The sequence below is a fragment of the Struthio camelus genome, chromosome 30, assembly GCF_040807025.1.
Source record: "Struthio camelus isolate bStrCam1 chromosome 30, bStrCam1.hap1, whole genome shotgun sequence".
NCBI classification, from domain to species: Eukaryota; Metazoa; Chordata; class Aves; order Struthioniformes; family Struthionidae; genus Struthio; species Struthio camelus.
The window spans coordinates 1,145,728-1,170,477 of NC_090971.1; the positions used below are offsets into that span (position 1 = coordinate 1,145,728).

The 24,750-nt window shown below is 48.1% G+C and overlaps 1 protein-coding gene across 1 annotated transcript; it reads left to right on the plus strand.

The window, feature by feature from the left end:
• Positions 1 to 9,079: 9,079 nt before the first annotated feature.
• On the plus strand, positions 9,080 to 24,154 carry LOC104146165 (Fc receptor-like protein 4). The gene is made up of 7 exons (XM_009678086.2): positions 9,080 to 9,191; positions 10,514 to 10,771; positions 11,079 to 11,345; positions 12,106 to 12,390; positions 15,997 to 16,266; positions 17,297 to 17,420; positions 22,534 to 24,154. The coding sequence occupies exons 1-7, from the start codon at positions 9,161 to 9,163 to the stop codon at positions 22,601 to 22,603; spliced, it is 1,305 nt and encodes a 434-aa protein (XP_009676381.2). The 5' UTR covers positions 9,080 to 9,160; the 3' UTR covers positions 22,604 to 24,154.
• Positions 24,155 to 24,750: the final 596 nt, after the last annotated feature.

Genomic DNA, 24,750 nt, shown 5'->3' on the forward strand with positions numbered 1-24,750 from the left:
GTCCCTTCCAACCTCAACCATTCTTTGATTCTGTGATTCTTTGAAGAGCTGCCAAGGGACATGAACAATGTTCCTCAGTAGAATAGGGCAAGGCAGACAGAGTATGAAGGGAAGGTGAGTTAAAAGAGAAATGGCAAGGGAAAGGGAGAGGGAGAGTCATAAAGAAAGGGGAGGAGAAAGGCTCACAGCCAGAAGATGTGTCAGGTCAGAAGCCTATATATATTGTATATCTATACAGTGATATGTATACTGTTAACATTAAAAAATGATCAAGACAGAAAACCAGTGGAGCAAATCCATGTCTGTCTTCTCCTATCTCTGTCAAAATGGAGTTTCACACACAATGGATCATTCTTTTCTCTCTCTTCCTCCAGATTGCATTGTTGGGATCTCCTGAAAGGACTGGAGTTAATCTGAGCACAATATAAATTGTCCCCTTGAGCTAGTCAGCCTAAACTCCATTTATAGGTGGGTGAAGTCTGGTCTGAGGAGTCTCAGGGATGATTAGTTCATTGGAAAGTAAATATTTCTGTGGATTCTGAAAGCGGTTTAGGCTGTCCTGTCGCAGTGGAGATGTGTACTCTAGATGTCGCAGATTAGGCAAGGCAAGCATCTTTCACACATGCAGCCTCTGATTTACTACTTTTCTCCTTGCAGGACTGTAGAATCATTAGCAAGTCTTTCTTTTCCTGCTGGTAACTCTATCTGTCTTTCCCTGATACAAGGGTCTCTACCCATCAAAGCCATGTTATCCTAGAGATACATCACAGGGTAGGGGGTGCGGTTTTCTGGAACAGAAAATTTCCACTAGGAAGTGTAGTCCTTAGTGAATAAGAGGAAAGGCCATCTGTGTGGGTCTCTCTGGTGTGGGGGAAGCTGTCCCTTTGTCCAGGTTTTCTCCCCCTCTCCCTCCTCCAGGTGTTCTTCCAACTCCTTTCAGGAAACAGATACCTCTTCTACCAGGAACTTCTGCTTCTAGCAAACTACTGTAATGTTTTGTTCAGATCTGTTTCCCCAGCCCACATCCTCTGCAGTGTGTCAGCACTGTGTTTTCATTGCAACGATTTATAGCTACTGACAGACCCATGTGGAAAAGGATCAGCGCACCTACAAAGGCACCACTTCTCTCTGAGGGGAGAAAGTGTGTGCACGAGTGTGTGTGTGTGTGTGGAAGCGAGTGTGTTAATGATGCACAGCCCTGCGTTTCCATTCATTTTAGTCTCCTCAGAGCAGCCTCTAAGGCTGTTGGAGATCATGATGATGCAGTCTTTCACTTTTCTCACTTCCTCTCTGTTCTTTCCTTCATCATGATCAATTAACCACAAAATCTTGACACTCTGTACACCAAGATCTCAAAAATGCTGTAGTTGGCAGCCTGCTTCCCTGCTGTGTCCCACACACCCTCACAAATACATTTAAACCCCAAAACCTCTGCTCCTTGAATCTCATGCAGATGGAATATTATTTTGCATCTGAGATCCCAGCATCCTCTGTTCCCCATAACCCACTGGCTCCATGCCTCTTCTCCTTTGACAGCAGAAAGCAAGAGGGGAGCACTGAGAAGGACTCTTTCTCCTGGAGTGTTACAAAAGCCCTCAAATTGTGCCTTATCCAACACCCAGGTTATGAGAACAAGAAACTTTCTTATTTTCTTTTTCTCCTGGCCCACACACATGCTTCAGTACTGGCTCATGCTACAGCTCTGACCCTGGAGAACTGAGTGGGTAGTCCATGTAGGGGATATATTGTAGCTGTTTCATGTACAGACTTGAAACATGGATGCAGTTGGCTTGAGAATTTTGACTTTGGGAGCAAGAGCTCATGGTCAAGTGCCTCTCACAGGGATAGTGTGCGCATAGCTAAGGAACCTGCTTGGTGCCATGTGTTTCTGATATTCATAACTGTGTGTTGTCTTCCCTGCTATGTTATTTTTGGAGGGCAGCTAAGCCCTTTTGCACCTGAATAAATGCAGTTGTCAAAAGGGTTCTTAAATTTTCAGAAAGGAAGCTGGTAAGAATTCATTTTTTCCCAACCATCAGGAGGTGGAGTGCTTGTGTTTTTGAAGACATAGTACAGATGGGAACAATTGAGAATGAGGCAATGCTGGCTTTGAAAAGGGGTGGGCAGCTGGCAAATACTTTTTTTTTTTTTAATTATAGAGAAGAAATATCTCAATCATAGCCTTTTTATCCCCCACAGATAACCTAGGACTTTTCAGGCAGTGATTCCAGTGTCTTATTCTAAGGAAACTGCAGAGGGGAAGTAAAATACTCGGACTGCTTTAGGAGACTTGCCATGCCTATAGGTGAACACTCTCCATTAGGTGATGTTTAAAGGTACATGAATGAAAGAGTTTTCAAAGTCATGGAGCTATGGATTTACTTCCCTGCAATCACTCATTCTTCTTCTCTTTCTCTCATGATAGATTCATCTCAGGATCACCTTAAAGAAGCTAACGATATCTATGCCTCCAAACAAAGCGCCTTCATGAAGAATTAAGTCATGACACTGATCAGCTCAGTTGCTGATTGTCACATTGTATCAAAGGTTCATTTTTTACATGGATAGGCAAGTTCTGGATTCCTGTGTGCACTGTCAGTCTTATAGCAGCATTCATATCACAGTGAGAATACAGAAAAAAGTGACTTGCTTTCCTGCTATTCCTGCATAGCTGAGCTTGGACAAAGGATCCCACTCATTTATGCCAGAGCTGTCAGATGATTTTCATATCCCTACTGAGGAAGGAAAAGGGTAGGTATTGGGGTGACTGGAGTTAATGGTTTGGAACGGTGGGTTGCTCAGTAGTGCATCCAGTTAAGCTTTGAATATCTCCAGGAATGGAGACTCTACAACCTCTCTGGGCAGCCTGTTCCAGTGCTTGACAAACCTCACCTTAGAAAAGTTTTTTCTTATTTTAAAATGGAATTTCTTGTATTTCAGTTTGTGTTCATTGCCTCTTTCCCTGTCTCTGGACATCACTAAGAGGACTCTGGCTCCATCTTCTTTACACCCACCCATCAGGTATATACACAATGATAAGATTCCCTTGATCAGTCTCTTCTTGAGGCTGAACAGACTTAGGTTGCTCAGCATCTCCTTGTATGTCAGATGATTCAGTCCCTTAACCATCTGCACAGCCTTCTACTGGACTCACTCCAGCAGTTCTATGTCTCTCTTGTACTGAGGAGCACATAGTTGGACACAGTACTCCCACTGTGGTCTTACCAGTGCTGGGTGGAGGAGAAGGATCACTTCCTTCAACCTGATGGCAGTACTCTGCCTAATGCAGCCCAGGATATCCCAGAAAGCAGCAAACCTCTCTAGACAGTAGGTTGTGTTGGCAGATGTGCGTCTCTGTCCTCTGCAGCAGGGAATACCCACTGCTATCACTCGCCGCTTCCTCCGGGTGCTCCTGCATAGCTCAGAGTCTGTCAGCCCAGATGCTTCACTGAAAAGCACACCCAGCTCCTCTTCAGCTTGGAGGGCAGTGAACCTGTTTTGTAGCTGCAAGCCTTCAGGAGGGGTAAGATCCCTCCTCCTCGTACAAGAAGACACCATCTTCCAGCCTTTGCCCTCCTCCGAGTTACTACTTACTGTTCCACAAGGCACAGACCTCGCCTGCGTCTCCACTAACATTGGCTGTTGAGATTCTTGAAGCTGTAGGATCTCTGAGAATAACCTATCTATCTCTTGCTCATCCTCTCAGATGCTACACAACCTGCTAGCTTCGTCCCGTAACTCCTTTATCTGGTGATACAACTCATTAACAACAGTACACCTTGTGCAGGAAAGATGACTGTCAGCCCCGGCCACTCAGAGATGCCCCAGGCACTCCCAGCAGCCTGAGACTTGCAGAGCTGCATTCTCTATTGGAAGATCTGTCTAGGTGGAAGCATCCAACATGGTGGAGACTGTGACTCCAACTGGGGAATGTGCCCTGTGGCGTGTCACCACCATATCTGAGGAAGCATATGCTATTTAGAATGGAGACCAGGATCCCCTCTTTGTGCCCTTCTGTGTGAACTGCTGCACAAACTGCTGCGTCTGTTGGCTATCTCTGTTAGCTGCACTCTAGGAGGACCTGCTACTGAGCTGCTTGGTGGCTGCAGGAAAAGGGCCTGTCATCTTCTCTTGTCACCAGGAACGCTCAGCTCCTGGAGCTCTGGGAAGGGAAACAGCTATCTGCCCAGGAGAACTAGGTTATCCTATTGGCTAGGGAAAGTAACAGGAGCAGTATTACTGCACAGCCTCCAGTGGGGTTGCTCCAACCCCAAGCCCATAGATTTAGAATACGGTGATATGTGAACAGAATCCCATGGGCCGAATGGTGACAGGGTTTTGTCTTGCTGTGGGGATGTGGATAACTCCTGTTGGGCACAGCTACCAGGGATGCAGGTGCTGATGGGGTATCAGGACTGTCCCAGAGTCCTGGAAGGGAGATCCAAGCCTGCTCCTCAGGGGTAATGCCATGATGGCAGCCTTCCAGGTAGGCTTAGAACAGAGGTCAAGGAAATAATTTTGATTTTAAAAAATTCCTGAACCAGGATGTGCTAGAAGGAAAGCATGAACCCTCAGTTTGAGGGAAAGTTTCCCAGGAGGGCTGTCCCTGTCTAGGCTTGTCCCCTATATGTCCCCAGGCAGCACCAGTCCTATTTTGGCTGTGGTGGTCAGTGTAACCCTCCTGTTTCTGCTTGCTTTTCACCATGAACTTCGTATGTCATCTGACACACAGGCATAGAACAGGTCTGTGCTTCCCTCTGACCCTTCCCAGGGTACAGAGGGCCCAGTCTAGGACCAGACCTTGATCCAGGGAGTTGTGTCTCTGCAAGCATTCCTGGGGATGTTGAGTGTGACTCAGTGCAGTTAGGGGTGGACATTCCCTTTCCTAGGTGATTCCCAGGCATCACTGCCCTCCTCTACCGCTTCTGCTCCTTACTCTGTTGCACACAGCATAAGCTGTGTATGAGCGATATACTGGGGCTGTCCTGACTCCTGGCCCTAAGCACTTCCCAGAGGGAAGAGAGGCTGGCTGGATGAACAAGAGAAAAAAGCAGGAAACCTTGGGACATCAGTGCAGGACTGGGGGCATTTAGCAAGGCGTTGGTGTGTCAGTGCAGAGGCAGTGCTGAGGGTGTTTGACCCAACTGAGTTATATTCCTTTCCACAGGGGTTGGAATGTTCCTAGGCCATGTGTCTCACTGAGTAGTCAGACCCAGATTCTCTCCCCGTTGTTTTGCAGGACCATAGGAGGCAGGAACACCTCCTGTTTGACTGTCACCAAAAGGAAAAGGAATAGGGTGAATGACAGCATCAGGTGCTTTCATGAACTTTAAGGGAGGATTTAACCCCTAGAAGGTGATGATGGAGAAAAATTTCCAGAGGTAGAAAGGGGCAGAAAGATTTCCAGGGTGGGGATTTACTTCCATAGGATGTCACTTTACAGCCTTTTCTGCCACCTGGAGCCTGCGCTGCCTCCCAGGTACTGGGAGGGCAAATGAATAACCCAGGCTGTAGGCAGCTGTCGTCAGGGCTTCTAGACTCTTCTGCTCAGGGACTGAACAACTTGTTCCAAAGCTATGTGTTTGTGGAGAACACATTCAGAGAGTTATGGCATAGCCACAAAGGACATTCTTTACCTGCACTCAGTCAGAGCCAGAGAAACAGTCTCAGAGAATAAACTTCCTTGTAGTCTCGCATCACTGCTGCACAGGTATCTTCATTTATAGATGTCTACGAAATATGTAGATCAGACAGTAAAGAGATAAATGCATGTATCTTGTACAACATTACCCTATATTGAAGAAGATAGCAAGATATGCTTTGGCCCTCTTTTGGCCAAGGTCCCAGCTATTGTTCCTTCTATCAGCGCATCAACAAGGCAGAAAGGTAGTCACTGAAGAAGAGCATTGCGGGCACAGCCAGCTGTTCAGCATGATACAGAGAAGACATGATGTGGGGGTATCTGGTTGTGCCACTGCCACAGGTGGCATGTGGAGCATGGGTAAAGCAAGTGTCTTTAAGAGGTCTATGGGTGTGCAGTCAGTGCCCCAACCTTGCTGCTTCTCTTACAGGCAGGAAAACCTGAGCAGGGACAAGAAGTGTGGGAGTATGTATAGCAGGGCAAATTAGGGGGAAGTGAAGCTTCAGAAATAACAGAAGGACTCAAAGCCAGAAGCGGATGTGGTGTCTGCTCAGTAGCGTCTTGCTTTCTGCAGTGATTAACTCAGTCCTCACCACAGAGAACCTCTTTTCCTAGTTCCAGCACAGCCCAGGGTCTGCCCAGAAGTGCCTTGGCAGAGGAGAGTTTCAGGGAGCTACAAAGCAGGCTGGGCAGCAAGATCCGGGTACCAGGGAGACAGTAAGATGCAATGAGGAAAGGATGGGAAGCCCCAGCCTCCAGGAACCCCACTTCTGCAGTGCCCCCATACAGAGCCAGACCAAACATTCTGGGGAGAGGTGCCACCTGTCTGCTGAGAAGTCGGTGGAGATGCTCTCCTGTGACAAAACCCAGCCAGTGGTTTCAGATACATATAGAAATATGTGCCTGTTTGCACCTGGGACTTGTATCATAGGAGAAAAAGAGTTTCTAAAGTTGTTTTGGGGGACACGATCTTGTCTTCTCTGGTAAAATTTGTACATTGCCATTGGAGAGCCAAAGAGAATGGAGAAATGGATGGACATGTGCAGGTTTTCTTAGGGCTATTGGATATCTGAGCACAGTGGGAATATTTTCAGGATGGGGGCTGGAAGCAGGTCTGGAAGAGAAAAGGTCAGCAGACTGGATCATGGTGAGGGATGCTGACAGCACCTCCATGTGGACAGAGCTGCACCTATCTGCAGGAACCAGGGGCTGTGGGAGAGTCTGGAGGCAGGCTGGAGAGAGAAAGGAAGTGGGTGGTGAGAACTCAGGGAACCTGAGGGCATTGGGAGGGACTGGTTTTGAGGTGATTGTTTCTGTAGGAGGCTTATTGGAAGGTGTCACCACAAGTAAATGATGGCATTAGCAGAAAGAACATGTATCATTGAATATCTTCTTTGTACCATGTCTACTTGTGCAGCACATATGCTCTTGTGAAAGATGTTCTAGAATATCCACTGTGATAAACATTCAACGACATGCTACGCTCCCTGAAACTTCACCCTCGCAATGACCTTTCAAGTATGTGAGAAACAACACTGAAAATACTAGTCAAAACCAGTATGAAGTAACAGACTATGAAGGTTAACCACCAGTTCCTGCCCAGTGCCAGGTTGGACAACCATAGGGAGTATGTCAAATGAATATGTAAGACTAAATGAATTGTATAAATCAGACACCCATGAATTGACTGGGGTCCCCCCATTAGGGCTTGTCCCGGGGCCACTTTAGGCACATGATTAGAAGTTTTGATCCTTGTAATCCTATACTCTGCATCCAAGTCTCTCTTCTTGGTCAGCAAGAGTCAGCTGCACTTTTGTGACACCACCTAGTGAGCTGCAAATGGATGCTTCCTGGTGTCAATAAATAACCTTACAAGTTGCAGTGCTGATTACTTTCCTGTACAAAGATACTGCTCATGATCACCTCCATTTCTCCTTGCATTGTTTCCTATCTGGTTTTGAAGAGCACAGCCCCACCTATAACTGCAATGCTCCATCCCAGTGACGATGCTAGATGTGGGATTCCTTACCCTAAAACACAAACTAGGAGATCTGTGCTCAGTGTGGTGAATATGCTCCACACCTTGGGGTCTGGGTGCCGCTAGTCACAGACAAATCTTCCCCCTTGAGGGTGTCTGCTTTAATTCTACCTCTACTGGCAGAACAGGAGGGCACTGCAGGTCCTTGAACCTGAAAGCAGCACAAGCTGAGTTACCTCATCTTTAGTAGGAAGGGTCCCGTGCTGGTGATGCAGGAGCCGTGAGGGTATTGGGCTCTGGACCTGGACTATCAGAAAGGGCCTTTCCTTTAAAAGCTTTGGGGCATGGTGGAAGTGCTCCCTGCAGCATCCCTCAGTTCTTGGAAGAATGATATATAACCCCACTGAGATTTGCCAGCTTGGGATCTGTCATGCTCAGTGTGAACACAGATATAGTGTGCACCCAAAAGGAGCATGGACATAAGACCCTTCCTGAGAGACATAGCTATTGGTGGTGCAGGCATCAAGGGTCCAGGGGACCCCTTTATGGCTACCCCATGTTGCTTTGCTGGAGGGACTACAAGCAAAGGGATGCTTGCACTTGCAGTTTGACATGTGAGCTTGGCTTCATTAATGAAGATGAGAAGTGTGGCCGTTTGTGCAGGTGAACTTTGAGTTCAGGATTACTCTGGTGCTTTTGGTTGCACTCAGAGTTCCTGTATCCCGAAGCTAATGGGAAATGGTGCTCAAACAATAAAGTAGGTGCAGGCAAAGGCTGCAGGTCAGACTCATTTTGTGTTTCACTCTGATATGTTTGAGGGCAGCTCTGCTGAAATGTGATTTATATAAGAAATCGTATAAAACTAGTTCTGTTCCTGCTATTACCAAATCAATATGATCCATGTCAGGAACAAGCAACAAACACCAGCCTGTTTCTTTCCTGTTGGTGTCTGCTCTCCAGAACAGATAAAGTTTTGGTGACAGAGAGAAAGGTCCAGGGAAATCACAGATCCAGCCTGTGACTCCAGAAGGGCCTGAGGTTCCTGCCACTTGAGGGCTAGGCAGGGACTGGCTGGCTGATGAAAGAACTACGGGACACTGAGGGGAAGGAGGGGAAAGGCAAGCAACAAGAGCCGTAGGAGAGAAAGATGTCACAATCTTTTTTCTCTGAGGACTTCAATATGTAGCAACCCCAGCAAGTGATAACAGTCATCCCCCCCCCCCCCCAGGAGGAACAGAAGAGGGATCTCAGGCAGGCGTAGGAGTGGAAGAGTTGCATGAAGCAGATGCAGCCCGATGGGGCTGTGAATCCCTGGGACAGTGTGAATTCTGACTCTCAATGAAGTGAAAAAAAAAGTGACTCATCACAGTCATTACAGGAGCAATTAGGTTTCCTGTTATCAGGGCTCATTTCTTCACGTAGTAGCAATAAAAAAGAAAGACATTTCCTTCCTCTTTTCTCAGAAGAGCAACTCTATTCAAGGGACATAACCACTGCTCTCTGTTCAGGAAAGTCAGCAAGTACCTGTTCCCCATTCCAGGATGGTGGGGAGCACAGCTCTGCTTCTCCTCAGTGAGTGTATCAAAAGGGGCTATGGGCTGGGTGTTGCGGCTAGAGAGGGCACTGAGAGGGAGAACTGGTGCCTGATGCTGTCCCATGGCATGGACAGCCCATGCAGTAGTGGGGAAGGAGTCTGTGTCCCTGAAAAGTCACAGGGACCCAGTTGGCTTCAAGGACTGGAGGGAGGGCAGCGGGATCTCCATCTCCAACACAGACTGTGCCAGGCACTGTGGGTATCTGCACCTGCCAATCCTCTAGCATGGGTCAATGTCCAGCGAGAGGGGGGTTTCACTCTGCCCAAGGAAGGGTAGACTGGTTTGTCCAGTTTGGAGATTGCATTGGAGCAGTGTAGACTCTTGGCTTTCTCTTTGAGGCTGGGGGTGGTGGTCCTAGTTGTTGTTGGGGAGGAAGGAGAGTGGATATATATAATAAGGCTAGTAGGTATGAATGTGGTGGGAACGGGGAGGCCATGCTGCTGCTGGAGCAGTGGGGATGTGCTGGTGGCAGGTGTTTCAGTGTCCTGACAGACAGGAGCAGGCCTTGCCATAATCTGACCCTAGGACGGCTTTGTCCAAGTCCAGCGTTGCTCGTCTCTGTGCTGGGGATACAGGGACTGGGAGGCTCTAACAATAATGTCCCTGGGACTCTGCCTAGTGCTGCACTGCAGAGCATGCAACCCTGGCATGATCCCTGAACCTTCCCTCACACATCTTCCCATAATGCTGAGTATGACAGCTCTGGCCTTTCACTGCCAGCCCTTGTTGGAAAGGTTGGGATCAGCCCAAAAAGGCAGTAGCTGCTTGAGCTGACCCCTCCCCCTCCCCCCCCCCCCCCCCAGAGCTCATAGCTCTCAGACTTCTGCATCATCAGCCTGAATGTCACTATGGGTTGCTCCCAGAACTCACCCTTTTACCTCAAGCCTTTGGCCTTGCTGGTGAGTTTTACTGCTTGCAGATTTATGGTGACAGTTCCTGGAGTCCTAGGCTGTTATTGCTGAACAACACTACAGGTCCTGGGAGTGTAGCAGGGCCGGCATCCCCTGAACAGACATCATAGCATAGCATGGCAATGCTGTTATTTGACCCAGTACTTGGCTCCCCAGGGTGCTAGACAGCACAGGGTATTGTGGAATAGGCAGTACCCAGCACCGACTGCTCTGCAAGAATAGACAGTCCGACAAATTCTTCCAGTGCCCAGTCAGCAGTGGGATCCTGCCCTCTTCCTTGATTGCAGCCAATGTGTTCAGGGTTGGGGGCTCCTCTCATCACCCCGATCGTTAAATTGACCTCTTCTCTTTTCTGCTCCTCCCCTCCTACCTACCTGGCCCCTCACAGCTGCACAGACATCCCTGCTGACTCTGGACCCACCATGGAGCATGATATTTCCAGGAGAGACTGTGACACTGACATGCCAGGGATCCCATCTGCTGGGACAGGGCGCAACAGCCTGGTATCACAATGACAAGTTCTTTGCACATACGGACACATACACCTACAGGATCACAAACGCAAAGCAAAAGCAAACAGGAAAATACCAGTGTCAGAGCCCTGGCTCCATGCACAGTAACTCTGTTACCCTGACCATCTCCTCTGGTGAGTGCAGTATTCCAGGGACGAGTCCTTCACTCGGCCTGCCTTGGGACCCATGGGCTTCAGTGTGGAAGCTGCTTGTTCTGTCCTGGGACAAATGTAGCTCCTGCAGGGATAATGGGAGCAATGTTCTTGGTTCTGGTGCTTTGCAAGCTAGGCTTTGGAGGCCGTTTGTCCTGCCTTCTCTCCCCTTCCCTCATACCCTGCCCTGATGAGCACAGCCTGTACCCCTTATGTCACACAAAGCACTGCAAAGCTTATCCCTCTTTCAAAGGCCCCTTTCAGCTGCTGCTCTCGACATCTCTTTCAGACTGGCTAATTCTCCAGGTGCCTTCATACATGGTGTTTGAGGGGGACCCACTGCACATGCGGTGCCGGGGGTGGAATAATTGGAGTGTGTCCATGGTGAAATATTACAAAGATGGAGCAGACATCACACCACAATATGCATCAGCAGAGCTGTCTATTCCCCGAGCACAGACAAACCACAGTGGAAGATATCACTGCATAGGATGGATAAATTCCATTTCATCGCTAATTAAAAGGGAGTCTCAAGTCTTACATGTTTCAGTTCAAGGTAAGAAATTCCTGCGAGTCTCCAGGTTGGGCAGGGCTGGGACACCCACTGCCCTTAAGTCAGGATGGGCCTAGCTTTCTGGGAGGGTTGTTCTTTCCATGGGTGTAGTGCAGCTAATAAAGGCCCTATTTTGAACAAAATCAACAGTCAAATCAGTTCAATGCTCACAGGGTATCACTGAGTGCAGCCAGATTGACTTCATTGGGTTCACTCCCAGGGCGTGGGGAGAAGAGTTCAGCTTTCTATTGCTGCATGTAGTAGCAGGTTTATATCCCCAGAGCAGGAACTAGCCAAAGCCAGCAGGTGCCAACACATTTTCATGGTCTATCCTAATAATGGACAATCAGAGAATTATTCCCTCAGCCTTCCATCTTACTCAGGGTATCATGTGGTGAAAATCATAGGACAGAGGCACTGAGGGAATTTATGTAATCACTGAGCTCGGACAGTGCTATGAATGACAGTGGAGGAATATACCCAAACTCAGAACGCACCCACCCACAGCAAAAAGACCTGCCCAGTTAGACCCACCTCTCTCTGACTCTAGGACACTTTCTACACCCATCCCAGAGTCTTAGCCCTACATACCCTTTCCCAGGGAGGAAGAATGATTGTCGGGTTCCTCCTGCACCCTGAGAGGTGATGCAACCCCAGAAGGTCCCTTCAAAGAGACCTGACACCTTCCCACCTTCCAGGGGGGTTTAATGTATCTTCTACTTCAAAAAGAAGAGAAAGAAAAAAGAAAAAATTTCCTTTCCAGAGCTATTTTCCTCCCCGGTTCTGAGCCTGGACAACTCAACTGAACCTCTTGAAGGAAGCCCACTCGTCATGAGCTGTGTCACACATCTCAGCCCCCACAAATCCCACACCCACCTTCAGTATCTTTTCTACAGAAATGGCACAGTCCTTCAAGGCCCCAAGAGCTTCTTGAAGTACTGGGTGCCAGCAGTGCAGCTGGCTGAGTCTGGGTCCTACTCCTGCGAGGTGCGGACGGAGACCTCCAGCGTACAGAAATGGAGCCCCCAAATACCCATCACTGTAAAGCGTAAGTCTGCATGATAGGGACTGGGGACAGATGCTGGAGATTGTTGAGAATGCTTGGAGGGAATGGTAGCTCCTGGGATCTGGACACAACTTCTGCTGGACTGGAGCCCCCAAGGGCGTAGTTGCCATTTATATGGCCCAGGGACACTTGCAGGTGGGGAGCATGGCCTGGAAAATACGGACTCCAGATGGATTCACCAGAGTCTCAAAGATGCAGAGCGATTGTGCTCTCCTCACCAGCACTACTGCTGGAAGAAATAATGTTGTAACAGTGCAGCAGAAATGCATCAAAGTTCACTGACAGATGTTGTAGGAGGGCATGGTCATTTTACCTTACAAGAAAAAAAAACAAACCTTATTCACACAAACACCTGCCCAGTGGTCCTTCTGATGGAACAAAGGAAAATGGATGCCAGGTCATATCTCCTAACATCTCCTGTTTTTTTTTTTTTTGTGTTATGCTTTATTTTTTTTCTTTTAGTGACTAAATGCCTTTTTTGAATGTGCCTTTTGTTCTTTCTGGGAGCTGAGAGTGATTAACATATTTTGTCTGTGTGTCCCATCCCATACCTGTGGGCCTTTCTTACCTTATAGTGTCTTAAAGGCTCTGTTCCTGTCATTTACCTTCTAATCATCATCTATCTTTAGCATAAAACTGCCTTTCAATGCGGAGGTAGACTGTCCTTTTTTAGACTGAGCAAAGTCCCTTGTTCCTTGGGTTGGGCTGGCATCTGTTTTCCCCAAGTGTCCTGGGAAGATCCATTGAAAGGGGCTGGGATTTTTCTGCCCTGCTGATTTCAGTGCCATCAACACCTGCCATTCTGACAGCTCCTTTACCACTGTTTCTTCCTTCTTGTGCCAAACACCCAACATCATTCACCATTTGGACAAATCAATGTTTCCCTGGGAATGTCTACTTTAGAATCATACATCACAGAATTATTGAGGTTAGAAGGGACTCTGGAGGAAATCTGGTCCAACACCAGATCTGGTCCAACACCTCACCCCTGCTGAGGCAGGGTCAGGAGGTTTTCCTGGACTATATCCAGACAGGTTTTAAATATCTCCAAGGATGGAATCTGCACAACCTCTCTGGATAACCTTCACAGTGAAGAAGTGTTTTCTTACGTTGGAGTGGAATTTTCTGTGTTTCCACTTGTGCCCTTGTCTCTTGTCCTGTCACTGGGCATCACTGAAAAGAGTCTATTTTTGTCCTCTTTACACTCTCCCTTCAGATTTTTATAAGCATTGATAAGATTCCCCTCTAAGCCATTTCCTCTCCAGGTTAAACAGGCACAGTTCTTTCTGCCTTTCACTCTATCAGATTTTTCATGTTCAGAGGGAGCTTCCTGTGTTTCAGTTTGTGCCCATTGCCTCTTGTTCTATCACTGGGCACCAGTGAGAAGAGTCTGGCCCCATCCCCTTGACACCATCCCTTCAGATACTTATACACATTGATCAGATCTCCCCCTGAGCCTTGTCTTCTCCAGGCTGAAGAGTCCCAACTCTCTCAGCCTTTTCTCATAAGACAGATGCTCCAGTCCCTTCACCATCTTAGTAGCCCTTTGCTGGGCTCACTCCAGGAGCTCATGTCTCTCTTGTAGTGGGGAGCCCAGAACTGGAAACAGAACTCCAGATGTGGCCTCACCAGGGCTGAGGAGAGGGGCAGAATTACCTCTCTTGACCTGCTGGCAATGCTTTTCCTAATGCAATGCAGGATACCATTGGCCTTCTTGGCCACAAGGGCACGTTGCTGGCTCATGGTCAACTTGTTGTCCACCAGGAAAACTTGTTTGCCTGAGTTTCCTGCTCACAAAGTATCAGTGACTGGGACAGTGCAGGAACTGAATTCCAAGTGTGGAAGAGCAGCAGCAAAACTTCTGTTGCTGTTTGTAGGAGCAGGAATGCCACCCCCCTCCCCCCCCCAGAAGGAGCAGGGAGCAGGTGGTTAATAGACTGCTGTGCTCCAGGCTAAACAGGCACAGTTCTTTCAGTCTTTCCCCATATGACAGATGCTCCAGTGGCTTAAACATCTTTGAGGCCCTTTGCTGGACACTTCCTCCAGCAGATCCAGCAGGTCCATGTAGTCCAGGTAGACCTAGAGATCTGGAAGTGGGAGCCTTCCCTCTTCACTGGTTCCGGCCCATGTGCTTGGGTTAGGGGGCTCCTCTCATTTTGCTTCCTCCACCACTGCACAGATCTTTGCCCTGCCCTGCTCTCTTCCTCCTGCCTGCCTTGCCCCTCACAGCTGTGCAGAAGGCCTTGCTGACTCTGGAGCCCCCCTGGAGCACGGTATTTACAGGCAAGAGCACGAATCTGACATGCTGGGGGATCCCACCTCCTGAGAGAGGGCCTCACATCATGGTATCACAATGACAAGTTCTGGCAGACAACAGAATCCAGCATCCTCCAGACTGAAAAAGCAAATCCAGAGCCTTTTTATTAAGACCATTTCTTGTCCTTTCTGCAACGGGGAAGATGTTTTAGTCCCTTAACCATCTGCACAGCCTTCTACTGGACTCACTCCAGCAGTTCTATGTCTCTCTTGTACTGAGGAGCACATAGTTGGACACAGTACTCCCACTGTGGTCTTACCAGTGCTGGGTGGAGGAGAAGGATCACCTCCTTCAACCTGATGGCAACACTCTGCCTAATGCAGCCCAGGTTACCACTGGACTTCTTTGTCACAAAGGTGTATTGCTGGCTCATGTTCAGCTTCTTGTCTACCAGGACCCCCACAGGACCTTCTCTGCCAAGTTGATTTCCAGCCAGTTGGTCTCCAGAGTCTACTGGTGCCTGGGGTTATTCCTCCCCAGGTGCAGGACGTGACACTTCCCTTTTCTGAACTTCAGGAGGTTCCTCTCTGCCCATTTCTCCAGTCTGTCCAGGGCCCTCTGAACAGGTGCACACCAATCTTTCATAGAAACCACTCCTACCAGTCTTTTACGGTCTGGGTGTGTTCAGCCCCATCATCCAGGTCATTAATGTGGATGTTAAACATTGTTGGCCCCAGTATCGATCCCTGGGGGGCACCACAAATGATTGACCTCCAGCTGAATTCAGTGCTGATGATCACAACCCTCTGAGCCAGATAGTTCAGGCAGTTTCCAGCCTACCTCTCTGTCTACTTATCTAGCCCACACTTCATCAGCTTTTTTGTGAGGATGTTCTGGGGAACAGCGTCAAAGCCTTACTTAACTGGAGATAAACAACATCCACTGCTTTCCCCTCATCCACTAAGCCAGTCCTGTCATTATAGAAGGCTCTCAGGTTGGTTAAGTATGATTACCCCTTCATAAATCCATGCTGACCACTCCAGATCACCTTCCTGCCCTTCACATGTCTGGAAAAGGTTTTTTGAACTTGCTTCATCACCTTTCCAGGGATCGAGGCAAGGCTGACCGGCCTGAAGTTCCCTGGATGCTCTTAGCAGAAAGCTCACTTTGCCCCTAGCTTTCCCTTTGCTGCTTTGTAGAAGCCTTTCTTGTCCTTCATGTCACTTGCCAGTTTCAGCTTCAGGTGGGCTTTAGCTCTCTTTACCCCATCTGGACTCCTCTCCCCTCCAGGGCTATAGTGAAACCAGCATATTTCCTTTCCCTCCTCACAGGAGTCCCTGTCTCTGGAGTGTCCCTGAAAGTGCATCCCCATGGCGGACAGGTGAAGGAGGGTGAGCCCCTGGTTCTGACCTGCTTGGTGATGGCGGGCACAGGTCCCATCTCCTTCTCCTGGCATCGAGAGGGCTCAGCACAGGTTCTGGGAAGGGACACCCGCTACGTGATCCCGTCAGCCCAAGGGAGTGACAGTGGGCTGTATTACTGCACAGCCTCCAATGGGAATACCCCAGCCCAGAGCCCACAGATGCAGGTCACTGTGATGGGTGAGTGCGATCTCATGGTCTGTGGAGAAGGTGGAGTTTGATACTGCTTGTGGGAGTGTGTGCAGCTCCAGCTGGGCATAGGCACGGGCGTTGGTGGATATCAGTGCTGTTGCAGGGGGTGGGGCCCCAGACTGCTCCCTTGGCACAGCGCATGGAAGTGCAGGAGCAGGGAGCTCAGGTGTGCAATAGGTCCAAAACAAGGTTGGGAAGCTTGAAGAACCAAATTATCTGATCCATTAGAAATAGAAATTGCTGCTAACATTTTCCCCCTCCCTTTAAGGAAAGAAAAGGGAGTGAAATTAAGACAAAACCTATGCATTGGCAGACCAGAGGTTAACAGAGATTATTTTTTCACTTTTTCTCACCAATACTATGGCAAATCTTTTTCCTCCTGAGAGAGAAATGAACTCTTAGAACGTGCCACATGGAGAGCCAGCCAGGGGCCCTCAACTGCCTGCACAGCTTGGCATTGTCCCAGAGCAGGAAGCTCTTCTTATCGTTCCCCAGTGCCCAGCCATGGTCGCTGATCACAGCCTGTTCCCTACTGAGCAGCTCAGGGACGGTCCTGTATACCAAGGCCTTGGGCCGTGTAGGGCATTACCAGTGTGTGGCCAGCAACTAGCTCAGCTCCCAGAAAGCTTTCTAGGAACTCAGATAGATAGGTGCTGATCCTCTCCATGACAGGTACCAGGGACTAGCTGTGGGAAGGAAGAGGGTTTGATCAGGATCTAGAAGTACCCAGGTCACCTAATGGCTTTTCTGCCTCCCCATTCTTGAGTGCAAAATTCAGGCATTGGGAAATCAGGGGATAATTGAGCTCCAGGTTGAGATATTGCTATGCAACATTGCCATACAGGTGTGTTTGTGGTGCTGGTGTTGGTGCTGAGGCTGAGGGCTGAGGGCTTAGTGCTCCAGCAAGGAGCACTGAGGCTCACTATCTTTGGCTGAGCAACACTTTTCCAGCTCAAGCACCAGCCCAACTTGGTGTTTTCAACCTTATCTGAGCCCTCATAACACATTCCTTTCCCAGGTGCCCCTCAACTCTTCTACTGCTATATCAGAGCACCACTGTTGCTGGCAGGGCTGGGAACCCTCCTCTCTGGGGTGGTCGCAGTGCATGTCCTTGCCTGGGTGGAACGGAGAGGAACAACACAGTGAGTGGAGTTGCACAAGGGACTGTCCGAACATGGGTTGCAGTGTGGGTCATGCTCATGGCAAGAGTATTTGTGGGGCTTCTTGAATGCTATGATCCCTGCAAGTGAACCCTAGAAATCACTGATTTAATGTGCTGGACATGACTGGGGCTTTCCAGAGCATCCCTGTGTCCCCTCTCCAGCCTGATCAGCACTGTGGGTACTTTGGCTCAGAGATGCTTCTGCTGTTTTCCTGGAAGTGTTCCCCATTAAAGCACTTCGGGGTGTGAAGCTTGATGCCTGGCCATGTGGTTGCTAATTGAGTGCACCCCAAGTGTTTTTGTGTGTGTAACTGCTGCTCACACACAAATCACCCACACAGTGTTTGCTCAATGACATGACCTGTGCTTGTTCAAAGGGTACCATAAAATGAAAAGCAGAAGGAAGTGGCACAGTCCAGGGGCACCCCTGGGTGCTTTGGGCCAGCATTTCCACGTGGGTCTCTCCTTTCATGGAGGAGGTCTCTCAGAGTCCCATGTGCCCATAATGCTTCCCTGAAGATGTCCCACAGGGCTCTCTTCTTGTACATACCACAAGGTTTCCATTCCTGCAATGCCCAGCTCACCCTCAGTCCAGGAGTTACCTGACCTAACCAGTTAGCTCTCTCTCTGTCTCCCCTCTCCCTTCAAAGTCTCCCAGCATCTGCCTTATATGAAGCTCCCGCCATTCCCTTTACCAAGTCCCAGCTGCCACTCCTGCTGTTAGGTTACAGAAAGTCAAGTCCTGGTGGCTGCAAAAAAACCTCCTTGGGAGTGTTTCATTAATTGAGCTGGGCAAATGCTGGGAGGGAGAAAACGGGTATTATGTGCAACGTGATATGGTCTTGGGGAAGATCTGCCAGCTGCCAGGAAATTTTTCCATCATATTCTGTGTCTTTGAGTTCTGAGATGCCCTGCCCTAGTCTACACTGTCAAGGTGTGTGCTGCTATGCCTCATGGTCTCCTCAGCGTGGAGGCTGGAAGTATAACTAAGTGCCTTAAGGACTAGGCTTACACCTGGAGGATAGGATATATGCACTTACACGGGCTTAGGTACAACCTCTGGCTCAGAAATGCCTGGAATGATCTGGAAACATATTGGGAGCTGGAGACCATCCTGGGGAAGGGTCAAATTGTATCATCTGCCTCGTTCCTCTCACTCTCTCCATGCTCCCTCCTGCTGACCACTGCTGGGCACATCCCTGCTAATGGAGTTTTCGTCCCCCAGCTGGATATGGCTCCCCCTGCCCAAATCAAGCTCTGTCCAGAAGCTGATCAGGGCCTCTTTATTTACGTGGAATTGGACATTTTCATCTGGCATGTGCCATGAATTGAGCAGTGCTCAAAGAGCAGTGCTGCAGGCATGTGGCAGTGCTGTGGGTCAGTAGAGCTCCTAGAGGCAGCCAAGGTGGTCCGGGCCTGGTCAAGGGATGTCCTGGGTTACGTGCAGGTCACAGGAAGGCAATATTCTCATAGATGTCACTCAGGAAGAGTGTTTCCCCCTCCAGAGCCCTTGCTGTGAAGGCTGAATCCCTGCGGGGGTTGGATCCAGAGAGCGCTGTGTTTGAGACACAGGATTCCCACTGGAAAGAGATGAGGGGGCTGAGAAGGAGGAGGTGATAGAAGAACCATGAGGCAGGAGAAGGAGATAATAGCGGAGAAGTGGTGGGAACAGGGGAGGGTCCCATTTACCCAATTCCTTGGAGAAGGTTGTTCAGGCCCATCTGTAAGGGCAGTAGTGTGGAGTCAGGTTGCTGCATGAACACCCTAACCAGGTCTCATCTGCTGACTGAGACTCATTTGTTTCGCAGCCCTCCACCCACTACTTCCAAACAGGGTCTCTCTGTTACCTTCAGGACTTGGATAGGAGCACAACGAGGGCCCTTTTCCCCATAGCAGACTGTACAAATGCAGTGTCACTTCCCTGTGACCTGTTCTGTTCTGGCCTGGGAACATGCCCTTCCTGGGTTTGCGGTCTAACCACTGGGCCAGACTATGACGGCAGCCCTGCTTTCTCCCATGCCTCCCTCTCAGGCAGGCCCTGCTGTTCCCCAAGGGCTCTGAGCACAGCATGGGCAAAGCTGCTGGAATGCCAGTAAGGCTGGGAGGACAGATACCCTGGCTCACTGACATCCTGGTTCATTGTAGCCCCTCCCCTCATTCCCATAAATCTCCCTGGTCCCTTCCGAGGTCACCTGTCCAAGTCCATTCTTTCCCCTCACTGTACTTTGTGCTTTCACAAAAGTGAAAGGTAGGACGGAACTATAAAAGATTAACACCATCCTACATGGTGTGGACCCTGCTCTGGACAGCTGGAGTGACCACAGGACCCCCACATGGCAAGAAGGGGATGCCTGCACTGTGATTCTTCCATGACTGGAAGGCATCAAGGGATCAGAATTTGTAAGACACCAACTGGAGCATGTTTCCTATGAAGAAAGGCTGTGAGAGCTGGGCCTGTTCAGCCTGGAGAAGAGAAGACTGAGAGGCGATCTCATAAACGTGTACAAGTATCTGAAGGGGGGGGTGTCAAGAGGATGAGGCCAGCCTCTTCTCCGTGGTGCCCAGCAACAGGACAAGAGGCAACGGGACAAGAGAAACTGGAACACAGGAAGTTCCACCTAAACCTGAGGAAAAACTTCTTCACTGTGAGGGTGACAGAGCATTGGAACAGGTTGCCCAGAGAGGTAGTGGAGTCTCCTTCCCTGGAGAGATTCAAAGCTCTTCTGGATGTGATCCTGGGCAATATGCTCTAGAGGACCCTGCTTGAGCAGGGAGGTTGGACTAGATGATCTCCAGAGGTCCCTTCCAACCTCAACCATTCTGTGATTCTGTAACTTAGTTGTGAACCTGAAGCACACGTAGGAATAATATTTAGTGCCTGACTATAACAAATTAGGCTGAGAAATTAATCTAAGAGTGAGTAATAAATGCTTATTTCCTTGTAGCCATGCTGCATCTGGAGTCCTTGCTCTTTTATGGACCCCTTAAGTTAGTGAACATTCAAAAGAATCCTTGGTGCAACACCATGCAAAGCTTAATATAATTTTCATGTTAGGGTCACCTAGCTTAAGAAAGATGTAACATCAAGGACAAGGTCAGAGCAAGCCAGTCCTCCCTAAGCACAGGAATCTATCTATACAGAAGAGCACACACAGACGAACTGTAATAAGCACCCAGTTTCCATCACATTCTCCAGATATACAAATCCTGATGCTAGAAATCCAGAAAGCAGCATGATCCCATGTATGGTGGGACCTGGAGAATCAGTCAGTCTGAAAAAGACCCCAAGAGTAGCAGCTGGAGGGGTTGTTGCATGAAGGATGTACTCTGCAACACTGTGTTACACGAGCGGCTCAGGCTATGCCCCAAAGTAGGTTTTCAGATGGAGGGAAGGCTGATGGAACAGCCCTTAGAGCCCAAATTCCAGCCTTCCAGAAACGCCTTCCCCATTACAGAAAGGACAAGAAATATTCCCTGAAGTGAAGGTAGAGTCTAACAGCAACAGGAAGGGCAGGTCCCGGCACAGCAAGTGGCAGGCAGGAGGCAAAGGATAGGATAGGACTTCAGGGGCCAGGCAGGCAGGGCACTGTGAGGGCAGGACATGGCACCCTTCCTGGCAGAGGAGAAACAAGCACTGTCCCTGCAGAAGCTACATTTTTCCTAGGACTCCAGAGCAAGGGGAGAGCACAACGTATCCCTGGACCACTTCACTCACCTTAGGAAAAAGTCAGGGTAAGAGGGTTGCTAAGCACAGAGCTGGAGCTCCTGCACTGGTAGCTGGCAGCCATTGGATTTGCTTTTTCAGTCTGGAGGATGCTGGATTCTGTTGTCTGCCAGAACTTGTCATTGTGATACCATGATGTGAGGCCCTCTCTCAGGAGGTGGGATCCCCCAGCATGTCAGATTCGTGCTCTTGCCTGTAAATACCGTGCTCCAGGGGGGCTCCAGAGTCAGCAAGGCCTTCTGCACAGCTGTGAGGGGCAAGGCAGGCAGGAGGAAGAGAGCAGGGCAGGACAAAGATTGTTGCTGGAAGAACCATTGGCAGGACAAAGATTGTTGCTGGAAGAACCATTGGCTGAAGGTGCCATGCAATCTTCACTTCAGGGCAAGTCTTACCAGTGACAACCATTTATCCCAGAGCTTGCCAGAACCTGTGGCAAGGACTCCACGCTCATCTATGTGAGTGACCAGTTCCTCAAACCCCTCCAGTGCAAAATCACTCACAGGAACCAGGCATTGACTGGCTTTTATGAACGTGATGCCTTTGACTTATACCTTGCCACCTTCAGATCTGGGTCTATTGAGAGCAGAGTGCTCCCACTGCCGTGCAGGAGGTTCATCATAATCCTCCTGCCCAAGACAAGGGATCTTGTTACCTGGAGGACTGGTATCAAGTGGAAGTGTAAGACTGGAAGACCCATTTCTCAGTGGTCTAGGTATATACTGGTGAAGTGATACACCAGTAAAGGCTAGAGCATTTTAACAACTTGAGTCTAACCCAGGACCTGCCCCACCTTGCATATGGAGATGGTTCCACCCTTCACGTTCTGTTGCTTAATCAAGAAAAAGCATCTGACAGTGGGATCATAGCCACCTCATGAGAACCCTGCTGACATACGAGTTCAGTCCCCACTTTGCGGGTTCTTTCTGAGTGCTTGCATGAAGTGATAGGCAGACATGTTATTGAACAGATTGCAGTGTCCCGACACATGCCCTTCTGGAGACAAGAGAAACCATGGCACATACAGCCTTCAAGTACACAAAGTCACAACCCCACCCAAACGTGGGATTTCCTCTTCAGTCTTTTCCTGACCTTAGCTATGCTGGCCAGCCATAACATGAAAAGAACAAAAATCAATAGGCAGGAGCATGCAGACACTAAAGTCAGTGTCTTCTCCCTCGTTCATTGCTGACTCCAAGCAGAGGAACACTTGGATCCTGAAAGGTGTGGTGGGAGATGTAAGAAAGGACTTTGTTTGACGCCCCTTCTGTTGCACTGGTAATGTGATTTTCATTATTCCCTCAGTCTCATTCCCGTTGACCCCCACTGAAATCAGTGCTAATTTTCCTTTTTTTTTTTTTTTTCCTGCTAGCCCTGTGGGAGGCAGTGTACAGAGAATATTTAGAGGTCAGCTGCCATTCATAAGGAGCCTGACAATCTAGAGAATGCCCTGACAGCCTCATGAAATTACAAAAAGAAGTGCAAAGTCAAACACCTGTGAGAAAATAAATTTATATAACTGTACAGTCCAAGGATGGCTGGCTGGCTGGGGAGCAGCCTTACAGAAAAGGACCTGGGAGTCCTGGTGGCAAGTGAAGCCATTTGTGTACCTTTGTGCCGATTAAAGCTAGCTGCATGCTGAGTTGCATTAGCAAGAGCATGGGCAACAAGTCAAAGTAAGTGATTATTCCTCTCTGCTTGGCGCTTCTGATACCCCCATTTGGAGTATTGTGTCCAGTTTTGGACTCCTCTACAGCGCAGACTGTCCCACTGAGGGCGATGAAGATGATATTATACACAATTTTGTTATGGGCAAAGGACAGTGCATCATATGTGTGGAGCTAGGAATTTATTATTAGTCTAATTTATATGTGAACAGCCCAGTATTCCAAATGATCTCACTAATGCATAAAAGAGTCACAGTACAGTTAAAATTATTATTAAAAGAAAACAAATCTTCCAAGGATCTTCTCCATTTATCTAGCCATATGCTGATCTTTCCAATGTTTCACCTCGGTCCTGAGGGGAAACAGTTTAAGTCTTCCTCAAGCAGAATGGTAAGAGGAGGTTACGACAAGTCGTCAGCATCCTGAAGTTATTGCCAAGAGGAATCTGACATTCATGATGGGAATTTATTCTTCTGTAGTCTTGAGCGCATTTGAGTGCGTTCATTTTTGTATCTCTTAACACTGTCTGCTTCCTTCTCACTGGTTCCTAGCTAAAGTTTGGAGCCTCTCCATCCTTGATTATCATAAAAGGTCATTGTTTGTTGCACAATGATGCCTAGGTTTATCAGATCTACAGAGCTATACCATAATTACCATAGATGGTATTCACAGAGCTCAAGCTAAGACAGGTCAAGCAGTAGTCATTGACCACTTGGCAGTTGCTAAAAATAGCTGAGGCCATCCTCAGACCCCTCACTCTGGGGTCAATACAAGCCCTATGATCTTTTACAATAATGGCAAAAGTCATATTTACTGTGCTAGTATGCAGTGTACAAGCAGAACTCAAGGGTGCTGGGTTTATTTCACCTGGGTGTGCAATGAAAGGATGAGAGAAAATAGTCACAAGTTGCAGCACAGGAAATTCCAACTAGATAAAAGGTATTTAAAAAAAAAAACACACACACAATGAGAGTGGTGCAATCCTTGGGCAGTAGCACAAAGAGGTGGGAAAAATCTCCATCCCTGAAGATATTCAGAACTCAACTACACAAAGCCCTGAGCAAAATGATTTGGCTTTGAAGTTAGTTCTGCTTTGAGAACAGGCTTGGAATAGAGACCACCAGAGGTCCCTGTAAATCTATATATGCCTGTGAGTCTAATCTGTGGTTGTAGAGAGAGCTTAGGAAAGACTACCCCCCTCACGTAGAAACATTATAGGCACTTTTATTAGGTGAAACAAACCCTGACCCCAGATGCCCTTTATGGTCACTAAAAAGAAATAAACACTTCTACAATGTCATTTATGTGAATTATTTTAGACCTCTAGCATAGCATAAGAATTAATTCTAGAGTTAGGTGAGATGAAGTTCAATCTTTGTGTGAAATGAAAGACTTAACTGCTAGATAGATGTCACTACAACCTTAGTTATAAGCAGTTCTTCAGACTGAAACCGATGTCCCTAATATACTAAAGTTTTAATCTCCCTTGAATCAAAAAGTGAAAACATAAATGTGCATTCACCCAATCTGCATAAAACATAACAAAACCTATTGAATTTTAGGGTCTCTAAAATATTATTCTCTTGTTAATTTTTCGTTTTTTCATGCTTGCTCTTTTGGAGGAGTGAATATTTTTGTGCAAGAGAAAGCTGTCTATGGGGATCCCACATAAAATTTTTTGTATTCATTCCTGATGGAGAAAAGTTTAGCCATGATATATATTCCTGCAGTATTAGACTCCTTGGCTACCCTATTTTTAAATCATACTTTTTTATTAAATTAATAAAGGGGTGGATATTTAGTTGTTACCCATGTAACAGTCACATCATATTCACACTTTATGCTCTGATTTCAAATGCCTCTGTTTTTCATCTCAGCACTGATGTCACATAAAATAGATGTTAATTCAGTGAACCTTGCTA

Coding starts and splice junctions, on each gene's coding strand:
- LOC104146165 (XM_009678086.2), top strand. CDS start 9,161: ATGGTGGGGAGCACAGCTCTGCTTCTCCTCA. Junction 11,346..12,105: donor CTTACATGTTTCAGTTCAAG/GTAAGAAATTCC, acceptor TTTCCTTTCCAG/AGCTATTTTCCTCCCCGGTT. Junction 12,391..15,996: donor AATACCCATCACTGTAAAGC/GTAAGTCTGCAT, acceptor CCCTCCTCACAG/GAGTCCCTGTCTCTGGAGTG.